The following is an 18,021-nucleotide window of genomic DNA, read 5'->3' on the forward strand; positions in this document are numbered from 1 at the left end:
CAAACCCGATCGCATATTCTCATTTGCACTAACCCGACATGAAAATAGGAATATTTCCCATTCCAATGTTCTGTACATAGCAGAATATGTTCTATTTATTCATAAAAACATATTTCAACATATATATTATGGGGTTTTTTGGTACAATATATATATACATTGGAATGTGAAATATTTAAAGTAAATACTTAAAACCTTTATTAAAAATGAATATTGCATAAATATGCTTTTACATGTTTTAATCTACTTAATGGTAAAGGGCTCCAATGCACTTGTATATATCTCTATATATGTGTACATATGTATTTATGTGTTTATATGTGTATTTATGTCTGTAAATACATATAAACACATAAATAGATTTGTAAACACATATATATATATATATATATAAATACATATAAATCTTTAGAGATGTATATGTATGTATCTCTATGTTAAAGCCCTTTGGCTGCTTTTTTTTGTTATTATGAGTGCAACTATACTTTGTAATGTATTTTTGATGTGTTTTGTGCCACTTTTCAATTTGGCGAAAAAAGGAGTTTTTTACTTTAAAACTCGTAATATGAGCGGTAAGCCAGTCGGGCGCAAACCCTTGTGATATACCCCTTATAGCTCTGGCGCAAACAATTGTGCTCCACTCGTAATCTAGCCCTTTTTTGTTTGGGAAAAATGTTGTTGGAACCTTTAAATGGATATTGCAGTTTTTTTTTAGCAAACCTCCTAACTGGACCCATATTTCGTGGAATATTCCTAAATTAGGACATGAAAAGAAGGCGTGACTGCCAAGTCATCTACACTAACAGCCTTTATCATTGATCACAGTTGCAAGGTCTTCTTGGATCTAGGTATGTTGGTTACCCTCAGAAGCCTAACTGTAAGTGAAAAGCATGTAACCACACTATATAAAACAGCTCCTGTTTAAAACTTCCAACTCCAGGACATGGATTTGTATCCAGTAATTCTTGGTAATATACTTTTTATGCCATGGTTTTCATTTAAAAAAAATGCTAAGGTTATATAAATAATTCATTTTAAAATGGCAGTAAACAGCTCTTGCTTTTCTGCAAAAATTGTGCTTGGAGGTCAAAAAGCAAATTCTGTCAACTACAAATGCTTCAAATCAAATAGCTGGTTAAAGGGACACTCAGGCTTTATTACATTTTCATGATTCAGATAGAGCATGTAATTTTAAACAACTTTCCAATTTACTTCCATTAAAAAAAATGTGCACAGTCTTTTATATTTACACTTTTTTTGAGTCACCAGCTCCTACTGAGCATGTGCAAGAACTCAGACTATACGTATATGCATTTGTGATTGGCTGATTGCTATCACATGGTACAGGGGGAGTGGAAATATACATAACTTTAAAATGTGTTAGAAAAGAATCTACTACTCATTTGAAATTCAGAGTAAATGCTATTGTATTGTCTTGTTATCTTGCATTTGTTGATTATGCAAATCTGCTGTGTTTACTGGTCCTTTAAGGCAATTTGAAAATGTTGGTTACAGATTTTGCTTTTGACTTTTTTAGGGAGTGTGGAACAAAGCACGATTTTAGAGGTATATTTTAATATAACTTTATCTGTAACCTTTGGTAGAATACATAACACATTAGCTGTTTCTGATTTCAGAGTAGGTCACATATTTTTTTTACTTTCAAGGGCCTACAATTAAATACAGTTATGATACATAATTATTTCTCTTTAGAAGAAATTAGTAAGAAATTTAATATTATCTGAATTAATCGGTAATGAGCAAGAAATAGTTTATGTGCAAGAATCATAGGGCAGAGATTATTGTTGTTTTGTCATAAAAAAATCTACTTAATCACTCTCAGTTATGCTAATGAATATGCATAAATTATTCTAAAGGAAAAACTTTATTGTTTCCTTAATATACGTTAAGTGACATTTCAGACAAAACTTAAATACACAGGTATGAGCATCACTACTTCACTTTTTTTTTTACTGTGCATTAGCATGTGTAGCAGTCACTGTTTCAAATGCAAGTGCATGGACCATATCTAGATATTCCTCACATGCACATGCATAATCAAAGCCTTTTCTAGCAGCAGTGGCAGCTTTTATACAGATATTTTCACTAATATAGTCTATTGCAACATACTCTTATTTCAGTTTTGTTTGACATGTTTTTTTTATTAATACTGAAGCAGTGAAAAAATTGTCTGAACTTGACCTAACATTTAATACTATAATGTAAAAATAACATGTGTAGGTGATGTTGCACAACCTAACACCAATAACACTGACAGCTCATTCTGAGTCATAGGCCCACGAAATTAAGAAAAAAAAAAGGTTAATGAAAAAACAACGACTGTATAGTTGTGTATCAGACTTATTATAAATATTTTCTTGTGAAAAAATAAATACTGCATAAAACAATGTATCTAACGTTCACATATTCCCCATAGAAGTTAGTTGAGCAAAAAAGTGGTAAAAAACACCTCACTCCCGCACAAATCCAATTGCAATGCTCATTTGCGCTAACCCGACATGAAAATATGAATCTCACATTCCAATGTTCTTCACATAAAAGAATATGTTCTATTTATTCATTTATACATAAATACACATTTCTACATATATCTGATGTTTTTTTTTGTGTGCAAAATATGTATATATACATTCCACGCAAAACTCCAGAAATGGACTGGACAAAATTATTGGCACCATCAATTTTATATTTGGTAGCACACCCCTTCGAAAAATAACTGAAATAAATCACTTCCTGTAACTATCAATGAGTTTTTTACACCTCTCTACTGGAATTTTGGACCACTCTTCTTTCGCCAACAAACTGCTCCAGATCTCTCACATTGGAAGGGTTCCTTTTCCGAACTGCTGTTTTGAGATCTCTCCACAGGTGCTCTATGGGATTCAGAGCTGAACTTATTGCTGGCCAGTTTAGTACTCTCCAGCGTTTGTTTTAAACCATTTCTGGGTGCTTTTTGACGTGTGCTTTGGGTCAATGTCATGCTGTAAGACCCATGACCTCTGACAGAGACCCAACTTTTTGACACTGGGCACTACATTGCACCACATAATTCTTTGGTAGTCTTCAGATTTCATAATGCCATGCACACAGTCAAGACATCAAGGGCCTGACGCAGGAAAGCAACCCCAAAACATCAGTGAACCTCCACCAAGTTTGACTGTAGGGACGGTATTCTTTTCTTTAAAAGCCTCATTTATTTTTCTGAAAACTATAGAATGATGGGCTTTACCAAAAAGCTGTAATTGTGTTTTGTCTGTCCATGGCACATTATCCCAAAAAGGATTTTGGCTTCCTCAGGTAATATTTGGCAAACTTCCATCTGGGTTTTGTGTTTCTTTGTCAGCAATGGGGTCCTCCTTGGTCTCCTACTATTTTTGTTCTCAAATCTTTGCTGCTCTTTCTCTTCCTTGCTCAGTCTGGCACACAGAGACACACAACAGAAAGGTTGAGTCAATGTATCACCATTTTAACTGGTTGCCTGTGTGATTTATATATTGTCAGCACCTATTAATTGATACAGGTGAGTTTAATTACAAATTACAGGAGCATCACAAACTTGGAATGCAATTATTTCATACAATTTTTAAAAGGTGCCAATAATTTTGTCCAGTCCATTTTTGGAGTTTTGTGTGGAATGTGTCAGATTTGGCTTTTTTTCTCTCCACTTTTTTGTGTCATCCCAATACAAACCAAAGAAATAAACATGAGAGCGCCTAAACATTTCTAATTGCAACAATTTTCTGGGCCAAGTGGGGCATTATCTGACAGAAATGCAGGGGTGCCAATATATATGTATCGATATGTACAGCTACATATAGGAATATCTATTTAGTAATACAAAGAACATATCATCCCTCCCTACAACTCTCCCTCCTTCTGCTCTCACACCAAACTTCACAGAAGCATTACGTCATTAGATCAACAACAGCTTTCTAATTCCATCAAACCTCTCCTCTCATCCTTCTCCTCCTTTTCATGCCCTGACCAATCTATCTGCCACTATAATTCCACCCTTACATCCGTCCTTGACAATCTCGCCCCTCTTACCATAGCTCGGAAATCAAACACTCATCCTCAGCCCTGGCATACTCCTCTGACATGATACCTACGCAGATGTTCCCGTACTGCTGAGCGGCACTGGAGAAAATCTAGGAGTTCAGCTGATTTTCAACACTACAAATTTATCTTGAACTCCTACTACTCTGCCCTTAATTTCCATAAGCAACACTACTTCTCTACTCTTATCTCTAATCTTTCTTCAAACCCAAAAAGTTTGTTCTTCACTTTCAATACTCTTCTCCGCCCTCCCCCACCTCCTAATACAACTTCTCTGTCAGCTCAAGACTTTGCCAACCACTTCAATAACAAAATTAACTCCATCAGAAATGAAATCAGCTCTCAACATAATTCCATTCTCTCACCCCCTCAAATGCTCTCAATCAACCACAACCCACATAACCTTAAACTTAGCTCATTCTCCCCTGTTACTGAGGAAGAAGTTTCGGCACTTATACTGCGCTCTCACCTCACTACCTGTCCCCTTGACCCTATCCCCTCACAGCTACTCCCCTCCCTCTCTGCCACCCTTACCCCTATACTCACACACACTTTCAACCTCTCCTTCAGCACCAGTATATTTCCCTCATCGCTGAAACATGCACTGGTTACACCTATCCTCAAAAAACCTTCCCTTGATCCTACCTCCCCATCCAACTACCGCCCTATTTCCCTCCTCCCTCTTGCATCAAAGCTTCTCGAAAAACTAGCTTATGCACGCCTTTCCCATTTCCTTACAAAAAACTCCCTCCTTGACCCATTGCAATCTGGATTTCGTCCCCATCACTCCACAGAAACAGCAATTGTTAAGGTTACCAATGACCTACTTACAGCAAAATCAAAAGGCCACTTCTCTCTGCTTATTCTCCTTGATCTGTCCGCAGCCTTTGACACTGTTGACCACCCTCTCTTGCTCCAAACCCTCCAATCCTTCGGCATATGTGACACAGCCCTCTCATGGCTCTCTTCCTACCTGTCAAACCGTACCTTTAGTGTAGCCTTCTCTGGGGCCTCCTCTGCCCCGTCACCACTTTCTGTCAGAGTACAGCAAGGCTCTGTCCTCGGTCCCCTTCTCTTCTCAATCTACACGTCATCACTAGGTTCCCTAATAAAGTCCCATGGTTTACAATATCATTTTATGCCGATGATACCCAAATCTACTTCTCTGCATCAGACCTTTCTCCTTCCTTGCTAACCTGTGTCACTAACTGTCTTTCTCACATCTCCAACTGGATGTCATCTCACTGCCTCAAGCTAAATCTCTCTAAAACTGAGCTCCTTATTTTCCCCCCTTCTTCAAAACTCTCCATCCCCAATCTCTCTATAACTGTTGACAACTCCATCATTACCCCTACCCCGCATGCCCGATGTCTCAGGGTCACATTTGACTCAGATCTTTCTTTCACTCCTCACATTCAGTCTTTGGCTAAAGCCTGCCGCTTCCACCTTAAAAACATCTCTAAAATTAGACACTTCCTTATACAAGACACAACTAAGATTTTAATCCACTCTCTCATCCTCTCCCGCCTCGATTACTGCAACTCTGTCCTCTCTGGTCTCCCCACCTACCAAATAGCTCCTTTACAAACCTTAATGAATGCCTCTGCCAGACTCATCTTCCTTACAAGTCGCTCTTCGATTCCTACGTAATGTGCCGTGCTGCTTATGGAGGCGCTGGTGATAGTGCTGTGAGCTCTTGGGTATGAAGTGAAACAGAACAGAAACTACCACCTGAAACTGCTGCTTCAAGTTCAGATCAGTCAAGGAACATCTGCCACAATCGTAACCGACAAGACCAAAGAAGAGAACTTGCGCTAAAGACACAACACTTGATCTGAAACAAGAAGTTTGTGCCTACTCAACAGCTTCACAAGAGCACTTCCCAACGCTGTTATTAGTCTTTGTTTTATTCTCAGTGCTGCACTTTGCAACCGCCAAGTGCAGCGGGTGTCGTCTTTCTTAGCTCGATAGGTCATTTTTCTCTCACTATCTATCAACACTAGTAACTTTCAACCTTCTGAATCGTGTGCTGACCGAAAGCTCAATAAATACTACTGAAAGTGCAATACTTGGATTTCTCAGCAAGATGAGCTTTGACCCAAACCTTCTCCACAACAATAGCCATAATGGGTACCCAAATGGTACTTCAGATCTGCGTGAAACGGGCGTTATAGAAAAACTGCTGACATCCTATGGCTTTATTCAGTGTTCAGAACGTCAGGCAAGACTCTTCTTTCGCTGTTCACAATATAATGGAAACCTTCAAGAGCTCAAAGTGGGAGATGATGTGGAATTTGAAGTGTCATCTGACAGAAGAACTGGTAAACCAATTGCAGTCAAGTTAGTAAAGATAAAACTGGAAATTATGCCTGAAGAAAGAATAAATGGACAGGTTGTTTGTGCTGTGCCTCACAACTTGGAAAGCAAGTCTCCAGCTGCTCCTGGTCAGAGCCCCTCCGGAAGTGTATGCTACGAGCGTAATGGGGAGGTGTTTTATCTAACTTACACACCTGAAGACGTGGATGGTAATGTTCAACTTGAAACTGGAGACAAAATAAGTTTTATAATTGAAACTAATAAACATACCGGTGCTGTTAGTGCTCGTAACATTATGCTGATGATGAAGAGGAAGCAAATGCGCTGCCAAGGAGTGGTTTGTGCTATGAAGGAAGCCTTTGGATTCATTGAGAGGGGAGATGTTGTCAAAGAAATATTCTTTCACTACAGCGAATTTAAGGGGGACCTAGAAGCATTGCAGCCTGGTGATGATGTGGAGTTTACCATCAAGGACCGGAATGGTAAGGAGGTGGCTACAGATGTGAGACTTTTGCCACAAAGAACTGTTATTTTTGAAGATATAAGCATTGAACACTTTGAAGGAACAGTTACCAAAGTTATACCAAAAGTACCCAACAAAAATCAGAATGATCCTTTACCTGGACGTATTAAAGTAGACTTTGTGATACCTAAAGAGCTCCCATTTGGGGACAAAGACACAAAGTCAAAGGTGACCCTTTTGGAAGGGGATAGAGTAAGATTCAACATCTCCACTGACCGCCGTGACAAATTAGAACGTGCAACAAATATAGAAGTTCTCCCCGATACCTTTCAGTACACCGATGAGTCAAGAGAAATGGATGTATCTGCTCAGAGAAATCATGCCATAAGAATTAAAAAGCTCCCTAAGGGCACAGTCTCATTTCATACTCAGTCAGATCATCGTTTTGTTGGTATTGTAGAAAAAGAAGCCATCAGTACCAACACAAAATCAAGCAGTCCCAACAAAGGCAAGGAAAAGGAGTGTGAAGAAGGTATCATCTCATACGAAGATTGTGGAATCCGACTGACAGTGTCTTACCATCTTAAGGATATTGAAGGATCATCTGCTCCACAGCTTGGAGACAAAGTTGAGTTTAGCATTTGCGAAGCCAAAAGAACTGGTCAACAGAGCGCAGTTTCAATGAAAGTTCTTGGTCGGAACTCCAACTCAAAACGATTTTTTGGTTTTGTGGCCACCTTGAAAGATAATTTTGGATTAATCGAAACGGCAAACCATGATAAAGAAATATTCTTTCATTACAGTGAGTATTCCGGTGATGTGGATAAACTTGAACTGGGAGACATGGTTGAATACTGCTTGTCAAAAGGAAAGGGCAACAAGGTCAGCGCTGATAGAGTTTCAAAGGTACATCAAGTTAATGGAGAAAATGACGACGTGGATCCAATGGTGTACTGGGGTAAAGTAATCAGACCCCTTAGGAGCGTTGACCCTACACAGACTGAATATCAGGGCATGATTGAGCTTTTAGAAGAGGATAAGCAGAACATAACAGAGGAAACTCCTGAAGAAGCTGAGAATGCAGAAAATGAGACCAGCATGGAGTCCAGTAAACCAGCTGACATGAAAGGCAGTCTTATGCCTTTTGGCATTGTGGGGATGTGCAATAAAGCAGATTGCTTACAGAAAGGAGAAACTGTCAAGTTTCAGATGTGTGTTCTGGGTCAGAATGGACAGACAATGGCTTGTAACATTGAGCCTCTCCACAGGGGTACTGTGGAATGTGTGAAAGATCAGTTTGGTTTTATAAACTATGAAGTAGGTGACAGCAAAAAGCTTTTCTTCCACGTGAAGGAGATCCAGGATGGTATTGATCTACAGTCTGGGGATGAAGTAGAATTTTCAGTGATTCTTAATCAGCGTTCTGGGAAATGCAGTGCCTGTAATGTTAAGCTTTTGAGCAAAGGTCCAGAATTGGTAGCAGCCCCTCGTCCTGACAGATTAGTAAGCCGGTTAAAGAGCATAACCCTTGATGATGCCAGTGCTCCCCGTCTCATGGTACTACGTCAGCCAAAAGGTCCAGATAACACAAAGGGATTTGGTGTAGAGAGAAAGATCCGTCAAACTGGAGCCATCGACTAAGTTCCATCTACATAAGCACATTACCTAATAAAGTATGATCAAACTTGGGCATGGTGAAGATCATCAACATCTCTTCGCTGTCCATAAATTCTGAGAATATTATACTGTTGTAACGGATTTATCAATTTTAACACCTTCCATCTTATGTTCTAGCCAGGAAAGTTAAGAAACAGACCTTTTTAAATTATGCACAATTGTAAAGGAGTTAAGTGGAAGCCTTATGCTATGTCTTGTTTTTTTTTCTTTTTTTTTTCTTTAAGAAACTATTTTTGAATGGTGCATTTTTCCCACATCAAATTTGAAAACCTTGTGAATTAATCTGCACTTGATACTGTTTAGCATATATTCTACCTCTGTACTGCAGATTGTTATTCTTTGATTTACTTGGCATTTTCCTTTTTGTTAAACAATTTTGTGCTTTTGGGAGCTTTTTTTTTTTTTTTTTTCTTTTTTCCAAGACCACATAGTAAAAGGTGGAATATATCCTTTACAGGGATCTCTTAACTTGTAGATGCTTTGAAGTCCATTTCAATAATCTAATGGCTGCTAATAGTTCACTTCAATCCAAAAATGAAATATTTTACTGTTATCAAATGCGATGACCATAAGCTGTTTGTTTTGGCAAAAAAAATTGACTAGAGTTTTTTTTTTATGTGTTTAATGTATGGCTTTGAAGATGCAGAATTCCACAAGGCGTGATATGTGCCATCAGATATATATATGGATATATATATATATATATATATATATATATATATATATATATATATATATATATATATATATGTATATGTGTGTATATTAACCCCCCTTAACTGCTGCTTTACTGTGGTGGCAGATTATAAATGTTTAAAGGAAAAATGTGCCTGAAATTCTCCCCCCATATACATCCACTCTAAACAAAAAACAAAAAAAATCTTTGGGCAGTTAATAGCTGTATTGATATTGCATCAATGTGAATACGTTATGTTGGCATCTGTATATTTCCAGCCCCCCATCCCTCCATCTACCATTTTTGCATCATCCCATTCATTTCCTGTCTGCTATTCACTTAATTTTATTGTCCCCACCCTTCCCCTACCCGTTTTCAAGCAAAGAAAAATAATTTGGTCAAAGTATTTTAAACCAGAAATATCTATCTCCTTTTGTTTGAGGGAAGAGGTTTTTTGTTTTTTTTTTCCATTTTTGTTTTTACCTCTGACTCTTAAAATTTCTTTTGGAGACTTGCAATACCTTTATAAAACACAGAAACTTGGCTCCAATTTTTCTGTTTAAATGGCAAAAAAATGAAAATAGAATAAAGTTTTACCAATTAAAAAAAAAAAAAAAAAAAAAAACAAGTCGCTCTTCATCTGCTGCACCTCTCTGCCAATCTCTTCACTGGCTTTCTCTTGCCTCTAGGATCAAACACAAAATTCTCACTCTGACATACAAAGCCCTCAACTGCACTGCTCCCCCCTATATCTCAGATCTTGTCTCCAGATACTCTCCTTCCCGTCCCCTTCACTCTGCTCAAGACCTCCTACTCTCCTCCTCTCTTGTCACCTCATCACACTCCCGTTTACAGGACTTCTCCAGACTGGCTCCCATCTTGTGGAACTCTCTGCCTCGCTCCACAAGACTCTCTTCTAGTTTTAAAAGCTTCAAGTGCTCCCTAAAGACTCTACTGTTCAGGGATGCATACAACCTACGCTAACCTTACTTTATACAAGTTCCTCTCCTCCATTGCTATCCCCTGAACCCCCTAGCATGTAAGCTTAAGAGTCCAGCTGTTTGTTGATCACCTTCTCAAGAGCTGACTACAACAGTGCAACTCTTGGCAGGGCCTTCTACCCATTTGATCCCTATAACTGGGTTTATTTTTGTACTCCGCCTTTGTTAATAGCGCTGCGGAATCTGTTGGTGCTCTACAAATAACCGATAATAATAATAATAATAATAATTCTGCTATGTGCAAATGTCAAATATTTACACTAATAACATAGTTAAAACATTTATTAAAAATTAATATTGCATAAATATTTTTTAACATGTTTTCATCTACTTATCTGCAAAGGGCTCTAATGCACTTGTATTTATGTCTATATATCTGTACATATGTATTTATGTGTTTATATGTATATATATGTCTGTAAATACATATATACACATATAAATACATAGACATATCCATCATAAGACGTATATTTATGTATCTCTATGTTAAACCCTTTGCCTGTATTTTTTTCTAACACCTGAGATCTCATATCTTTGAGCCTTTTAACTTTTTGTACAATATATTATTTGAATACTTTGTATTAGATGGTGTTATTATGAGTGTAACTATACTTTGTAATGTATGTTTGATATGTTTTGTGCAACTTTTATGTGGTAATCATTTTATCGTAAATCATGATTGCGCTCAAGTGATCGCTTTTACTTTCAAATAATGTAATACCAGCGGTAAGCCCAACAAGCACAATCCTAATCAGAGCAAAAACAAAAGGCAAAAAGAAAATACAATAAAATTTTAAAATAATTTCTATTAGGATACAATAGAGTATTATACTAACACTAATACTTCTGTAGTTGTCAAAATTTAATTAACACAGTAAAGCTAAGGACATGGTTATCAATGGAATAAACACAGTGCAGTTCCCGTAAAGGGTTAAGGCACACCATAATCAAATCTCTGAAATGAAACAACAAAAAGGAGGTGCCTTATGTTGTAATATAACCATCAAGAATACCCAAACGGGAAAAGGAATAACACTCACAGGTTGTACTGCTTCATATGTGCTATCTAGACAGGCCAGGTCTTCAATGTCACCTGATAAAATTCTCCTCACAGCAACCAGAGGAACACCAGGCATAGCAAGGCTTTACGCTCTACATTCATTAGGCTCAAGTAGGAAGAATTAGACAAAAGTAACTTATCTCAAAACATCAACAGATGTTACTTTATTAAAACAGTATTAAAACAATATAATAACAACTGTTGATGTTTTTAGTTTCTAGGGACTGCCTCTTCCATGAAGCACCCAACACACTGGCCCCATCTATGACACTTAATATCCTTGTCCCCCCTTGACAGCCCAGCCCACTAAACACTAGTGTGTCACTCCCCATAGGTACCTCACTTTCCGGACCCAAAAAGCTTATGGAAATGTATGAAAAGAAGAACAGAAGAAAAGAGTATTTACAGCAAGTGAAAAAAGAATTCTCACTCATACAAAGTTCCATATCCTGCAGGGAAAAATGGTTAACCCTTGGGAATGCTCCAATAACACTAAGGTGTCCTACACTAGCTATTGCCTCAGAATATTGTTGTATAACTGGCTAGCAATAAACTGGCAAACTTGCTGTTAAAAAAATCGTGCTAAGCCTTTTATTACCCAAAGATTGGCATAGAGCCTGCTCCAGGTACTGATCTCAAGAATTCTATGATTCTGATTGGAGCTCAAGCCATCTTCTCATGTTTAGATACCAATCATAAGCTTAGAATGATCTGTGACCAGCACATAGAGTGTAGTGAGATTTTTCATGGTGATCTTTGACTTTTTTTTAACAGCAAGTTCATTTCAATTGTGGTTTACTAATTCTTCTGGGACTTTACAGCCCCTGAAAAGGTTAGACAGAGCACAAGGGTTCCATATATATTACTTAACACCACTTCCTCATTCAAGTTTTCTTCATACAGTCAATAATTAAGGTACAAAAATTATCAATACATTGGAATGGATGAACGGTAAAACAATATTGAACTTAAAGGGACAGTAAAGTCATAATTCAACTTTCCCCTTTACTTCTAATATTAAATTTGATTTGTTCTCTTTGTATCCCTTGATGAAGTGTAGGCTGAGGATCTGCAGTTCACTATTGGGAGCTAGCTGAATACTATTGGTAATTCATTGACGAGGCATTTATGTTCATTAACCAATCACCAGCTAGCTCACAATAGTATATTGCTGCCTCTGTGTGTTCTTAGGTATGCTCTTCAACAAAGGGCACAACGACTACAAAGCAAATTTGATAACAGAATTAAAATGGAAAGCAGTTTAAAATTGCATGCTCTTTTGAAATTTTGAATGTTTAATGTTGACTTTACTATACCTTTAATAAAGATAACTTAAAGGGACAGTATACACTAATTTTCATATAACTGCATGTAATAGACAGTACTATAAAGAATAAGATGCACAGATACTGATATAAAAATCCAGTATAAAATTGTTTAAAAACTTACTTAGAAGCTGTCAGTTTGGCTCTGTTGAAAAGGTAGCTGGAAAGCCCACTGCGAGTGGCAAATAAGACACTCCCCCCCCCCCTTCTTTTGCATATGAAAAGACCCTTTACACAAACAGGAGCAACCTGGAGAAGGTAGCTGACAGTATTCACATAAAACTTTGGGGCTTGGTTAGGAGTCTGAAAATCAGAGCAATGTTATTTAAAAATAAACAAAACTATACATTTATTTAAAAAAAAATATGGGCTATATAAATAGATCATCTACAAAACATTTATGCAAAGAAAAAAATGAGTGTATAATGTCCCTTTAAGTATTGAAGTAAAGCTCATCTGAACAGCTTCCATGGGGAAAATATGCAGACAAAAGTGATTCTAATCTGTTTTTTAATGATATAGGGATCACTGACAGTAACCATGTTTTTTTCATCTGTAGCAGCTAATGCTGCCAAAACTGTAAATGACTGCAATTACACGCAAATAATTACATTTGCTAGCTTGGATATGGAGGGTGATTGAGGTGAATGTAGGTTGGTATTTAAAGTAAATTAAATAAATTAAATATAATAAAATGTTTATTTCAAAATTAAAGGTACTTATAAAACAAAGCATTTTGCCTGAGGACCCAATTATTCCACAATTTAATAAATAAAAAGACACAACTTACCCCCAGTAGGTGGAAATAAGCAAATATTCCCTCTATAAGAAAAATGTGCAGCAAACGTTTTAACCATTATCTCGCTTGAGAAATATCCCCTAGTCAAACTCAAGTCATTCTTGATTGCCATTGCTGATTGTAACTGAAGAGGAACTGGACTTGGGAATTATTATATCAGATGATTTACAATTTGGTAGATAAAGCAGCAGTGCAGCCAGTAAGGCTAAATACTTGGTTGCATTGGGAGAGGAATTAGTAGCAGAAAAAGAAGGGTTCTTATGCCACTTTACAGATCGCTAGTTACGCCTCATCTGGAATATTGTGTACAGTTCTGGAGACCGCATATCCAGAAGGCTATAGATAAACTAGACACTGTCTAAAGGAGGGCCACTAAAATGGTTCATGGTCTAAAATATAAAACATACAAACAAGGGCTCTTTGATCTAAATATGTATAGTTTAGAGGAGAGAAGGGAAAGAGGTGACATGATAGAAATGTTCAAGTATATGCAGGGTCTTAATAAAGTGGAAGGTAAAAGCATTTGTAACAAAAAAAGAAATACTAAACAAGGGGTCACAATCTTAAGATAGCGAGTAGCAGGTTAAGGAGAAACATGAGGAAGCATTTTCTTTTTTACAGTAAGGGTGGTGGATTCATGGAATAAACTTCCAAAAGAGGATGTAAACACAGTGACAATAAAAGGATAAAAAAATGCTTGGGACATGCATAAGGCTATCCTAAAAAAACAGTAACGCAATATGGGTGGATCTGATGCGCCTTTTGGTTCTTATCTACCGTCACATTCTATGTTTCTATGCCTACAGGCCAAAATATTTAAATGAGATTACTATAGAGTCATTCACTGGTTGTTCATGCTTGTGAAGTAATCACTAAGGTAATCTGCTAATTATTCTCGTTATCACCCAGAATGTTTTACCTTAGCTGATGCGTTTACAAGCCTGATTATGTCTGATGAGGTAGTTTGATGATCATCAAATGACTCCAGGATAGTCTCTAAAGTAATCCTGTTTGGCTTGGGTCACTTCATGATTAAATTTAGACATATGAATCCCTGAAAATTGTATAGGACAAATATTTCAAATAAAATGGTAAAGTTGTTTAGCAGGAAATGACAAAATAGGATGTTCAAACAAGGCTGTGTGGACTATATGATTTATCTTCAGTAGAAGAGATACTTAAGGTGAAGACCTTAACTCCAAAATGGATCTGCCCATTATTTTATAGAAAAGCAGGAAAAGGGGACAAAATAAATCAGAAAAAATTAATGAAAGATATATTTTTTTATTAAAACTTATGATTAAACATTTTATATTACAATCTCAAACAGTTTAATATCCTTTTAAGTAGATTTTTCATTTTAACATAATTAAATTAAGACAAGCTTTCAATATCCCTAATAAATTGTTACTTATTACAATCTGTGCCTTTAGTTCTCATTATTGCAGTACATTGTCATTGTCATATTGTTTGTGACGTAGTTGCACAGATGCGGAGAATGTGTGGGGATAAGCACAATATAAATAGATGAGTAGTATAACCTTATTTGCTTAACCTTTAACCTTTTTCATAACTTGCATCATGGACTTTTTACCAGGAAATATCCACTAGTCTGAGTCGCTAACTGCTGTGGTGCTTTTTACACATCATCTGTTTAAAGGAAACATTCTTGTCACATGATGATTAAGTGCACGTATGCAGAATCAGACAGCGTCACGACATACAGACACCCACTGAAGAAAACTCAGACAATAGTAAAGGAAGTCTTTCATATGTCACACAAAGCACTAAATATTGTATGTTTTTACATAAAAGGAAATGGAAAAAAACATACATAGAGGAGCAAAAATAAAGACTTTATTCTAATTAAAAGTATATTATCATCGGCGTTAGCAAGACAATTCTTCAGGGCTGTAAAAAACTAAAACATAAATAAATATTATCAACATACACAATTATTGAGGTAATATTTATAACAGTATATAACAGTTTTAGAAGCATAAAGCGCCTACCTAGACAATTAAATATTTTATGTTTTTTTCATTCTACATTGAAAATATCTAGAGGGTTATGTGACATCATTTCAAAGAGGAGACTCCACTACTTATAATGAGAAGTCATAAGTGTGTGTCGGTTTATTTCTATCTATCTATCTATCTATCTATATATCTATCATCTATCTATCTCTTTATCTATCTATCTTTCTATATCTATATATCTATCTATTATCTATCTATCTATCTATCTATCTCTATCTATAATCTATCTTTCATCTATCTCTCTATCCATCTCTATTATCTATCTATATATCTATCTATCCATCTATCCATCTATCATCTATCTATCTATCTATCTATCTATCATCTATCTATCTATCTATCTATCTATCTATCCATCTCTATTATCTATCTATCTATCTATCATATATCTATCCATCTCTATTATCTATCTATCTGAATTAAACTAAACATACATAGTTTGCATTTTACAATTATTAAAATAATAGAAACATAATATAAAGTTGTAATATGTTTAAATGGACAGTATACACTAATTTTCATATAACTGAATGTAACTACTATAAAGAATAATATGCACAGATACTGATAAAAAAAAAAACCCAGTATAAAACCATTTAAAAACTTACTTAGAAGCTTCCAGTTTAGCTTTGTTAAAAAAGTTACTGGAACACCCACTACAAGTGGGAAATGTCAGACACTTCCCCCTTCCTTTGCATATGAAAAGACCCTTTACATAAACAGAAGCAAGCTGGAGAAGGTATACCTCGGTATTCTCCTAAAACTTTAGGGCTTGGTTAGGAGTCTGAAAATCAGAGCAATGTTATTTAAAAATAAGCAAAACTATCCATTTAAAAAAATAACAACAAAAAAACAATGTTATGGGCTATATAAATAGATCATCTAAAAAACATTTATGCAAAGAAAAAATGAGTGTATAATGTCCCTTTAAGGCCACCATTAGCTTTTGTTAGAGTTCCGTGTTGTTGTGTGTTTTGTTTTTTAACTCTAATCAACAAGCTACAGGAACTGACACAAGCGGCCGCATCCTGCTGTGCAACATCTGTTGTTTATTTCTTTTTGAACTTGATTTCGAGGAGTAACATTTTTATAACTTGGGATGCTCTTGAAATAAATGATCCAGTTGTAGAAGTCAGTAGATTTCCCTACCTAGCAAATTAAAGGGAAAGTAAACACCTTGTAATTACAAGACATTTCTGTTCTGTCACGACCGAATAACATATCAGCCAAGTCTAAATATTTTTAAAACAAATTAACATCCTTTTTACTGCAATTGTTTTTCTAAAGCCAAACTCCACCCACAATTTGCTTTGTTTGGAGGAGCCAATCTGAGCTTTAATCCATAGACAAAAAGACAAGTCATGGTTAAATAGTAATTATAAAGTAAAGTCTTTTGCAGTTATTATAAGATACAGTTAATTAGGGGCAGATAAGTAGCAGAGTTAGCCTTGGTAAATTAGCAGGCTGCTTTTCAAATTCTTAGGATTAGAAATAGCTTTTAGAGCTAAATTACACAAAAAGGGGACAAAATTAAAATATATTGCAAATATTTTCAATGCACATAACTAAACATTATATATAAAAAATCTCACAGTGTTTACTGTCCCTTTAAGCGATATTAAGCAAAGAACAATTTTACTACTGAACAAAAAGCTATATCTGGCTGTATAAGTTATAACAATGTTTCACAATGTTTCTTTTTTGTTTGTTTGCAAGAACCTTGGCATCATTTTGATATATGGCTTCCATGTCTTATTTTATTTGTTAATGACATTTTATGAATCCCTAATATACAGGAAAAACATAAAAAAGGCAATGAACTAAGAGGCAAATAATCAGTATTATACAATTTGCATCACTTAAAATCCTTTTTTTTAAAAAAAAAAAAAAAAAAAAGCTGCATCAACTCAGCCACTTGAACTTTTATTTAAAAAGACATAAAAAAGTTTTTTTTTTTTTTAATTTATATATCAGGCATTATCCACTGTTTATCAAATGCTTTGCATGCAAAATAATGATGGAATTCTTAAAGACTGTGTTGTCAGTGTAAAATATCTCGTGGTCGTGTCATAATGATGGAGATTAACTTGGAACATTCGAGTTGCAATTGTGTGGCAAATGTTTTCACAAGATATTAGTTTCATGAATGAGTGTGGTTTTCATCTAGGGGCAGTTTTTGGAGTTCCTCACGTTCCCCTGGCACTTACTCCTGCATTCTTGGTGGTCTCGTGGTCTGGGGACATCACCACACCCCAGAAACCCGGAAGTATCAGGCACTTGCACAGGGCTTATATGAGCGGACAATTCAAACCTCTCAATCTCATTCCCCTTAAAGGGACACTGAATCCAAATTTTTTTCTTTAGTGATTCAGATAGAGCATAAAATTTTAAGCAACTTTCTAATTTACTCCTATTATCAAATTTTCTTCAATCTCTTGGTATCTTTATTTGAAATGCAAGAATTTAAGTTAACATGCCGACCCATTTTTGGTGAACAACCTCGGTTGTCCTTGCTGATTGGTCTATAAATTCATCCACCAATAAAAAAGTGCTGTCCAGAGTACTGAACCAAAAAAATAAACCTT

The 18,021-nt window shown here is 36.0% G+C and overlaps 2 protein-coding genes across 2 annotated transcripts in view; both read left to right on the forward strand.

The window, feature by feature from the left end:
• SEMA3D (semaphorin 3D) overlaps nt 1–18,021 on the forward strand; it is a 257,776-nt gene that overhangs the window by 66,783 nt on the left and 172,972 nt on the right. The window lies entirely within an intron of this gene.
• LOC128662644 (cold shock domain-containing protein E1) lies at nt 5,765–8,712 on the forward strand. The gene has a single exon (XM_053716506.1). The coding sequence runs from the start codon at nt 6,164–6,166 to the stop codon at nt 8,495–8,497; it is 2,334 nt and encodes a 777-aa protein (XP_053572481.1). The 5' UTR covers nt 5,765–6,163; the 3' UTR covers nt 8,498–8,712.

Source organism: Bombina bombina, chromosome 6 (genome assembly GCF_027579735.1).
Source record: "Bombina bombina isolate aBomBom1 chromosome 6, aBomBom1.pri, whole genome shotgun sequence".
NCBI classification, from domain to species: Eukaryota; Metazoa; Chordata; class Amphibia; order Anura; family Bombinatoridae; genus Bombina; species Bombina bombina.